Source organism: Cebus imitator, unplaced genomic scaffold (genome assembly GCF_001604975.1).
Source record: "Cebus imitator isolate Cc_AM_T3 unplaced genomic scaffold, Cebus_imitator-1.0 Scaffold140, whole genome shotgun sequence".
Classification (NCBI taxonomy): Eukaryota; Metazoa; Chordata; class Mammalia; order Primates; family Cebidae; genus Cebus; species Cebus imitator.
The window spans coordinates 2,456,030-2,466,131 of NW_016107455.1; the positions used below are offsets into that span (position 1 = coordinate 2,456,030).

The 10,102-nt window shown below is 36.7% G+C and overlaps 1 protein-coding gene across 10 annotated transcripts in view; it reads left to right on the forward strand.

The window, feature by feature from the left end:
- NF1 (neurofibromin 1) overlaps nucleotides 1-10,102 on the forward strand; it is a 305,276-nt gene that overhangs the window by 278,414 nt on the left and 16,760 nt on the right. For all 10 annotated transcript variants that reach the window (XM_037743332.1, XM_037743335.1, XM_037743336.1 and 7 more), the window contains 7 exons: nucleotides 452-609; nucleotides 4,694-4,816; nucleotides 5,188-5,318; nucleotides 5,497-5,597; nucleotides 6,775-6,917; nucleotides 7,279-7,325; nucleotides 8,840-9,056. In XM_037743332.1, coding sequence (XP_037599260.1) covers nucleotides 452-609; nucleotides 4,694-4,816; nucleotides 5,188-5,318; nucleotides 5,497-5,597; nucleotides 6,775-6,917; nucleotides 7,279-7,325; nucleotides 8,840-9,056 — 920 coding nt within the window. The remainder of the gene's footprint in view (nucleotides 1-451; nucleotides 610-4,693; nucleotides 4,817-5,187; nucleotides 5,319-5,496; nucleotides 5,598-6,774; nucleotides 6,918-7,278; nucleotides 7,326-8,839; nucleotides 9,057-10,102) is intronic.

Sequence of the window (10,102 nt, forward strand, 5' to 3'; positions counted from 1 at the left end):
TAGTAGAGACGGGGTTTCACCGTGTTGACCAGGATGGTCTCAATCTCTTGACCTCGTGATCCACCCGCCTCAGCCTCCCAAAGTGCTGGGATTACAGGCTTGAGCCACCGCGCCCGGCCCCAGTATATTCTTCTTTCAATATTGCCCAGGGAAGCTAAAAGACTGGACACTTAATATATACCTTTTTATTTGTCAGCTTTTAAAAATTGCAGTACAGTTCTTTTTGTTCAGCATTTGGTGAGTACCTACTGTTTATAAGATACTATGGCAAGAAAGTTGATAATTCCTGGAGATACATCAAGAGTTTGTACCCTAAAGCCCTTTAAAGTGCAGTTTTATAATTAATTAATTGCTGTCGTTAGGAAATAGGACAGCCACTTGGAAGGAGCAAACAATGGTTGTTATTTGTCACCATGTTAATTAATTTTTCTCTATTGTTTTAATCTCTCAGGACACTAAAGGAGAATCAGCCATGGTCCTCTCCCAAAGGTTCTGAAGGGTATCTTGCAGCCACCTATCCAACTGTTGGCCAGACCAGTCCCCGAGCCAGGAAATCCATGAGCTTGGACATGGGGCAGCCTTCTCAGGCCAACACTAAGAAGTTGCTTGGTTAGTTTGTCTAAATTACCTAGATTTTATTATTATTATTATTATTTAAAATAGACATCTTCACTCTTGAAAAATTATTTGAAATTTCAAGATTATCAAAATTTTCTGTCTGTGTCGCAGTTTTTGATGCCATTTAAAAGAGTTGGATAGATCAGTTAAGCATTGTAAGTTGAGATACAGAAATGAGAATGGGACCTTGAAACGGTTTTTTCTGAATCTTAGAATAAGTATTGTGACTCTCCTTATTTTGCTTTGCCTTGGCTGGCCAGCAGGGAATGGGACCATGAGACATAGTAGATAAATATCTACAAGAAGGGAAGAGTCTTGCTGCATTCAGGGCCTTTAATGGTACCCTGTAATACTTTCCAAAATTGTCATCTGAGAGAATACATGAATATCGTATGAAGCTGTAATAGTACTGTTTGCCACACTGTCTTTGAAAAGACAGAAAGATATATGATTTTCAATAACTGAAAGAAAATAGAATTTTTTTTTTTTTTTTTTTTAGTCAGGGCTTTGTCCTGTTACTCAGGCTGGAGTGCAGTGGTGCAATCCGGCTCACTGCAACTCTGCCTCCCGGATTCAAGCAGTTCTCCTGCCTCCCTAGTAGCTGGGATTACAAGTGCATGCCACAACACCCAACTAATTTTTGTATTTTTAATAGACAAGGGGTTTCCCCATGTTGGCCAGGCTGGTCTCAAACTCCTGACCTCAGGTGATCTGCCCTCCTAGGCCTCCCAAAGTGCTGGGATTACAGGCGTGAGCCACCATGCCCACCCAGAGAAAAGGATTCTTGAAATTAAGATTGCTCAGTTACATCAACATATATAGAATTATTGTCTCTGAGAGGTACACCTAAAATGCTATGAAACTCTTTTCCATTTTAGTAACTGAAAGTAAATGAATGAAAAACCCACTAGGCGAGGTACGGTGGCTCGCACCTATAATCCCAGCACTTTGGGGGACTCAGGTGGGAGGACTGCTTGAGTCCAGGAGTTTAAGACCAGCCTGGGCAACATGGCAAAACCCATCTCTACAAAAAATACAAAACTTAGCTGGGCATGGTGGCAAGCACCTGTAGTCCCAGCTGCTCAGGAGAATCACTTGAGCCCAGGAGGTGAGAGTAGCAGTGAGCCAGGATTGCACCACTGCACTCCAGCCTGGGTGACAGAGTGAGACCCTGTCTCAAAACAAACAAACAAGAACACTGATCTTACATAGCTGCTTAGAGGAAATGCAGTGATGTTCTTGTATCCCATTGGGTAAAATTATAATTGTTACTGGAATACATTGGGATCTATATTTCAGTGGCCAACACTGTGAGTGGTTCAACAGATTTCAGTTATCCATGCAAACGTATTTAAGTATCTTTAGGTATTGGAAAAATATTTGTGTTCATAAGGAAATTAGTGAACAAACACCAAATTGTAACATAAGTAACCTGCCAGTAAACCAGGAAAGAAATAGAAACCATGATGAATATCAGTCACAGTTACTAGCCACATAGGTGTGTTACTGTTGTTTAAGTTCCTTTCTATTATTACCTCACCATAAGTAATCTTTTAGGAGTTTCCTGGTTACTTTGTGTTTTGTAATTCTGGATTTTCATGCCAATGCCATTGTTAATGAAAAACTAACCTCAGAAACATGGGGAAAAAATATAGTATTGAATTCATTGAATCCATGTACTAAGTGAAAAAGATGTGGTAACTGCCCTAGAAGAGTTTGTAATTTGTTCCAAGACTTATAATTAACTTATGATTATAAGTTCCAAGACTTATAATCAGCCAATCACAATAGCAACTCCAGGTGCCATTAAAACAATATGTCTTGATGGAGGAAACTGGAGATCTGGGGAAATTAGAAGAAAAAAAAAAACTGCAGAGAGGAGATAACATTTGAGCTGTGTCCTATAGATTTAATGTATGCTTGCAAAATAGACAACAGGATAAGGAAGGGTGTATGTTTAAGAGCAGCAGGGAATAGCAAGAATAAAGAAAAGGTAAAGAAAAGGCAGGAAAGCAACTGACAATACATCATAGCGTCATGGGGAATGGGGTAGGAAATGAGATAAGAAGGATTAGAACTCAATTGCAAATGACTGTGTGCCATGGTGAGTGATTTAGCCTTATGCATTCAGCTGAGATATTTAAATAGGGGAAGAACATGACCATATTTTAATTTTTACCAAGTTTTTCTAGCAGCAATGTGGAGAGATGGGAAGAGATTTTTAGCAAGGGAACCATTTAATAAAGTTGATATAGCGGTCCAAGCAAAAAAAAAAAAAAAAAAAAAAAAAAAAAAGGGGAAAAAAAAAAAAAAAAAAAAAAAAAAAAAAGGTCTGGGCCCTGTACTAAGGCAGGAGCAATGGGAGAATGGAGAAGATCCAGCAGATTTGGAGCTAGGCATAATGGTGCACACCTGTAGTCCCAGGAACTCAGGAGGCCAAGGCGGGAGGATAGCTTGAGGCTGATCTGGGCAGCACAGTCAGACCCTGTCTCAAAAAAACAAAAATCAGGTTTGGAATAGGTTTCTGAAGTAGAATGGATATGACTTAGTGGCCAACTGTTGCACGTAGGGAAGGGGAGAAGATTGTGAAGGATGTCAGAAGTTTCTAGTTTTAAAAACTGGCTGAATCATTCATAGAAATCAGGACTAATATACTTATAGTACATGATAAATTTAGGTTAGTTGATTATATTTGAAATATTTTCAAGACATCTGGGAGTGTATACCTAAGAGATAAACCACAAGATGTACCTGGAATTCGGGAAGAAAGAAGTAAACAAGTAAACATTTAGAATTTATTAACTCACAGATAGTTGAAGCTATTTAAGCAAAGTGAGATCTTCCAGGAATAATGCAGAGAATAAAATAAAAAGGAAGAGTGAGAAAGAAAGGAAAACTAAATGTAGAAAGTAGTGTCCCAGTCTCATGTAGTATGGAAGGCACTGACTGGTTTTAGAAAACCTGAGTTTTCCTTCTGGTCATTATCTAGATCCCTAGCCATGCTACCTCAGACTAATTACTTAACTGCTTACGGCTTCATCAGTGTACATGTGTGTGAAACAAAGAAGCTGGACTAGATCCCTTTGGGCTGTTAAATTATTTGGCCTTGGTATTTATGACTGTGATGAATAGTTATTCATATTAATTCTTGAAATAATAGAACTTTGTATTTCTCAAGTGTTCAATTGTCAGATTTTATTATATTGGCTTTAATTTTTGGCTTTTAAAAAATAATACTGTTGGCCCGGCATGGTGGTTCATGCCTGTAATCCCAGCAGTTTGGCGAGACCAAGGTGGCTGGATCACTTGAGCCCAAGAGTTTGAGACCAGCCTAGGCAACATGGAGAAACCCTGTCTACTAAAAATAGAAAAATTAACTGGGTATGGTAGTGTGTGTCTATAGTCCCAGCTACTGGGGAGGTTGAGGTGGGAGGATCACCTGAGCCCGGGATACAGAGGTTGCAGTGAGCTGAGATCACACCACTGCACTCCAGCCTGGGCCACAGAGTGAGACCCTGTCCAAAAAAAAAAAAAAGGTGAAGTGTTAATACATGATTACATAATTAGAGAAACTCAAAGCCAAGTGGGATATTATGCTACTTGCTATTTTTGCAGCATCTCCCAGTATAGCTGGATTTTAGTATTTTCAGGCATGCATATCGTTTTTTCAAAGCTTAAAAAATTAAAATCAAACTCTGCTTTTTTCCTAAGCTTGGAAATTCCTCATGTATTAATGAGTAGTTCTTGGCACCAGCAGCATTTCTTAAACTGAAAAGACTGGTCAGGCATAGTTGACCTTTGCTACTGAATAATGCCTACCCTTGTATTCAGTGCACAGAATATAATCTCAGATTTGTACCAGTAAGGTGCATCCTGTCCTGAAACAGAAAGCTGTGGGAACCAAACTCTTTGAGAAGATGTAGAATAAAGGAAAGAAACTCTGCTCCAGGCATATATTAGAGCTTTCTTTGAGTCATAAGTGAAAGCTTCATATCCAAACATTTTTTTTAGTATATTCCAATTTATAGACACTGTGGTTATTGAACTTCCCATATTCTGTAACTTTTGTTTATAGGAACAAGGAAGAGTTTTGATCACTTGATATCAGACACAAAGGCTCCTAAAAGGCAAGAAATGGAATCGGGGATCACAACACCCCCCAAAATGAGGAGGGTAGCAGAAACCGATTATGAAATGGGTAAGAAACAAATTATTGATCTAGGTCATTGAAAATAAGGTGGGAGAGTCCATTAAAGTCATGTTTATTTTTCAGCCATTTCTTAGGCTCTTTAGGATGAAATATAGAAATGTTTGTCATTTCTCAAAACATAACTGTTCTTAAAATGACAGTTATCTTGAAGCTTGTGTAAAACTTATTATATATATTATATACAGCATTGTAAATAGGTAGCCGAAACTTTGTATAGGTGAGTAGTAATTCTGTATGATATTTATGTTAAGTGTCTACTAAAGAAAGCTGTTGAATTTTAGAAGTAACATTGAAATTGGTGAAGTGATTATTCAGGTGTTTAATACAGCTGATCATGTTAATTCCCTATCTTACTGCAGAAACTCAGAGGATTTCCTCATCACAACAGCACCCACATTTACGTAAAGTTTCAGTGTCTGAATCAAATGTTCTCTTGGATGAAGAAGTACTTACTGATCCGAAGATCCAAGCGCTGCTTCTTACTGTTCTAGTAAGGATTTCCTCTTTCTGGGTCTCCCACCCTCAAATTTTTATTCCAGTCTACTTTTAGGAGGCCCTTAAATATTAAAAACATGAAGAGGATACAGTCTTCTGCGTCTCACAAAAACAGATAACAATTCAGCCACAAAGTAAAAATGTTGTTTGTTTACTTTTTTGCATCTTGGCAGGCTACACTGGTAAAATATACCACAGATGAGTTTGATCAGCGAATTCTTTATGAATACTTAGCAGAAGCCAGTGTTGTGTTTCCCAAAGTCTTTCCTGTTGTGTAAGTATCTCATTTTGGTTTTAATTAACTTTCGTGCCTGTCTTTAAGTCAAATGCTTTATAAAGGCTTAGAAAAATATTACCTGGTAATGTGTACTGGTTGCAAAGAGGGCAAAATGAGATATTATGATAGTGATTTTAGGTTTTGAGAGACAGTAGGTTTAATGAGGGCTAAGATTAGTTTTGACCTATTGGATCTAATAGAAAGTTTATAAGGAAAGACTTTTTTTAAAAATCTGGTTGATTAAGTGGTTTATTTTGATGATCATTGCTCATTTTCCTCACTTAGAAGCAAACCATGAGACTGGTATATCTAAATCAGCATACCTACTTTGGTTTGCTTTCTAGTAGAGCTCTTGTATTTATCCACAGCTGAGTGAAAACAAAATTGATCTTCTATTTATGAGGTACATTTTATTATCTCTTAAGGATTTAAAAATATTAACCTCAAAGTGTTCAAATTTAAATAGCTCAGAGAAATTCTAGTCCTGATCTAGGCCTTCTATATCGTGTCATTATTTTCTTTCTTTCTTTCTTTCTTTTTTTAATCTAATGTTAGAATTTTAGAGAGTTTGGACTCGTTATTTTTATTAATGGAGTGTAGCCAGGTTAGAAATAATTTTTTTCCTAAGTTTCAATCAGATCATGTATTTCACTCCCTCTAAACTAATTTTGCTTTCTCTATTTGATCTGACTCAGCATTTTAAAACAACTGATTAACATTAAATTTAATTTTTTTTCTTTTTCTTTTGCACAGATCCTAAATTTAGTTTTAAATCCCTAAGTGCGTGTCAGCATACAACAGATGGAAATAGTACTAAATGCTAAGTAGCAGACAGAGCCAACCTTGTTCTAGGCAAACATTTACCGTATATGGTTACACATGGTTATGTGACACTACCAGTTGTTTGTTTTCACCATTTTTTCCCTGGTGACTAAAACAAAAGACAGACAAAAACAGACAGACAGACACACACACACACACACACACACACACACACACACACACACATTCATTGTAGAAAATTTGGAAAGCGTAGAAATACCTCAGAAAGCAAAAAATGCTTATCTCCCTTCAATTTTGGCACATTATTCTGGGGAATGTATATTATGTTTTCCACTGCATATTTTCATTTAATTTTCCTCTAAAACGTTCTTTTGTTGATTTTTTTTTTTAGGCATAATTTGTTGGACTCTAAGATCAACACCTTGTTATCATTGTGCCAAGATCCAAATTTGTTAAATCCGATCCATGGAATTGTGCAGAGTGTGGTATACCATGAAGAATCCCCACCACAATACCAAACATCTTACCTGCAAAGTAAATAAATGTATCTGGAGAAGGATGGTTGATGAACTTGCTAACATGCACACGGTTGTAGAATGCACTGGCTACAGAATTCTTTATAAGGGATAGACTTGTTCATACTTTTATTTCCATATTCCATTTTTCGACTCTCTCAATTGTATGTTCGATGTAACTGGTAGACAACCTTTTAAATTAAAATGTGGTTTTATACTGAATATATTTTAAGTAGATTTTAGTCTCTTTGACACTCCTTCTAAAATGTTTTCAACGTGTACATAGGGTTTACATATCATCAGCTATACAACTTATTTAACTTCTGTTACAATTAAAAGATATCTTGCTTGTTATAAGAGTAACATTTGATTTGTTGCAGGTTTTGGTTTTAATGGCTTGTGGCGGTTTGCAGGACCCTTTTCAAAGGTAAGAAAAAATATTTTTCTCTAACTTAAGGTAAAATGAAGATTTCTGTTCAAATTAGTATGCCTGCTTTAACACACAATATGCTGAAAACCAGAATAATAACTCATGATAAACACATATGTTACTTTTTGAAACTTATGAAAAGTTTCAAATGTGAACTTTTGAAACTTTCTTGTCACAAGGTTTCGTTCCAGGAGGCAGCATGGTGTGAGTGTGTGTGTATTCACTTTTACAAACAAACTCAGCTTATGCTCTACTTTTCAGAAGAGTGTGATAAACCTCTGTGATACTTTTCTGCCTCAGTCCCTGTGTATTTGATAATCGTAATGCACACAATTAAATATTTTTATGACTAGCAAAGAGTATTACCATGGTTAAAATCTGTTTCATGAAAGCATTTTTATTTCTGACCTATTAGATTAGATTCATTCTTCTCTGGATTTGTCCTTATTTTGCTCCTATTCAGTTTTTGGTTTTTTGGGGGGTTTTTTTGGGAAGACAGAATCTCACTTTATCACCAGGCTAAAGTGCAGTGATGCAATCTTGGTTCATTGCAACCACCACCTCCCGGGTTCAAGCAGCTCTCCTGCCTCAGCCTTCCAGGTAGCTAGGACTACAGATGTGCGCCACGATGCTCAGTTAATTTTTGTATTTTTAGTAGAGCCAGGTTTCACATGTTAGCCAGGATGGTCTTGATCTCTTGACCTTGTGATCTGCCCGCCTCGGCCTCCCAAAGTGCTGGGATTACAGGTGAGAGCCACCGCACCTGGCCTTAGTTTGCTTTTTGATTGGCATTAGTTGATGTAGTGCTACATAATATGTGTTTAATCATTTTCTCTGTATGTGGTCTCTCTCCAATTGATCAAAGTTCCTTGAAGGTAGGATTTCTGTTTCTTCCTTGAACAGTTCTTAGTGTAGTGTTTTAGATATAGGGGCTGCTAAATCAATATGAATTATATAAACCTTGTTCCAGTTTTTAAGAATTGAGTATTTCATTTATTTCCTTTTGCTATTACTGAATATCTATTGACATGCAAAGGTTGTCACTTAAAAAGTGGGCCTTAAGTTATAGAAATAAGTATATTATTATACAGCAGTTTTTGCATTTGGATTGCCAGTAACTCTCTGAGCCCTTTACAGCGTCTAATGAGTAGAATCTAAATGGCAGCTGGAATGATTATGCTCTGCTCATTTTCTCTGTTTTGGAAAATTGGCTAGACATCATTCCTGATGATTGTATTGTCTCAGTATTAAATTCAGTCTGTCTTGTGCATGGCTTTCAGAAAATGTGGGTTCATCTTGAAGCTTTAAGTGTAAGCTGAATAGAACTCCTTGTTATAAGTCCTATGGTAGTCTATAAATATTACTCCACTCCCCTTTTTTAATGATAAGTAATACAAAGGAAGGAAAATAGTAAATTAAGTCTAAACAAAATTAATATATTTTGGCTTCAGATGGGGATTTACTTAAAAACAAAAAAGGGAGTTAAAATAATTTCCTATTTTCCATTACAGCAAACACAAATTCCAGACTATGCTGAGCTTATTGTTAAGTTTCTTGATGCCTTGATTGACACGTACCTGCCTGGAATTGATGAAGAAACCAGTGAGGAATCCCTCCTGACACCCACATCTCCTTACCCTCCTGCATTGCAGAGCCAGCTTAGTATCACTGCCAACCTTAACCTCTCTAATTCCATGACCTCACTTGCAACTTCCCAGCATTCCCCAGGTCAGTAAATGTGATCTTTATGTGACCTTGAACAATAATATAAGATACCAACATTAGGAATTCCCTTCTGATCAGTTTATAGCAGATTTTGCTCCTTTTTCTTATGAAATTCACCTTTCATTTCTTCTTTACTTTGTAAAGAAGAAATGAAGACTTGACTTTTCTTGCTCTGTTAAGCTTTCTGCTTTCAAACAAGTTGTACATAAGACAGTAAAATGGTAAAATATCTACATGATATTCCAAGGTTGACAAGTTTCTAGAGTTTGGGCAAGAAGAGCAACTTAAACCACATTATTCTGTAAGTGAACAGAACTGTAATTCCTTTACTAGATATACTAACATTGCCCTAAAGGCCTCTTTCCTCTTGTCTCTGATATAGCATACTGTATCAAAAACAAAAAAAAGAAGAAACACAAAATCTAATCTACCTCACTTTCCTGCTACCAGCAATAACTCAACCATCCATAAACCATCCTAAAAATCCGAAAGTAAATAAACAAAAAAGTCATCTCAAGAAATAACATCTTAAAGCCCATAAGTATATTCCTTACTGTAGAGTCACTGTTAGGTTCAAATGGGAAAAGTATACTAATTCATAATGCAACTTAGATTTGAATACACTGTGAAATACTATAGCTAATAGCTCAGGTGAGACTGAGATAAACAAGATGGCAGAAATGGCAAACCTACAGAACTCTGGACTCACTGAGTGTCAGAGTGAATGGTTTCATACAACTCTGGTTGACCCAGGAGGTGCTATTCGTTACAGAACTCACACTGTTGTGTGTGTTATGATGACAGTGAGTAATGAAGGAAAGCTTTTGTTAGGGTCGTGTTTTCTATTTAGAAAGATATTCTTCTAAAATGGTCAAAAAAAACTTTAATTATTTAAAGTTCCATTATCTGAAAAGTTCACTTATGAAACACATCATTCTATAAGGAAAAATTACTATATATAGTTCTTTTAAGTGTTAGCATAGATTTAAAAAAATTCGGCCAGGCGCGGTGGCTCACGCCTGTAATCCCAGCACTTTGGGAGGCCGAGG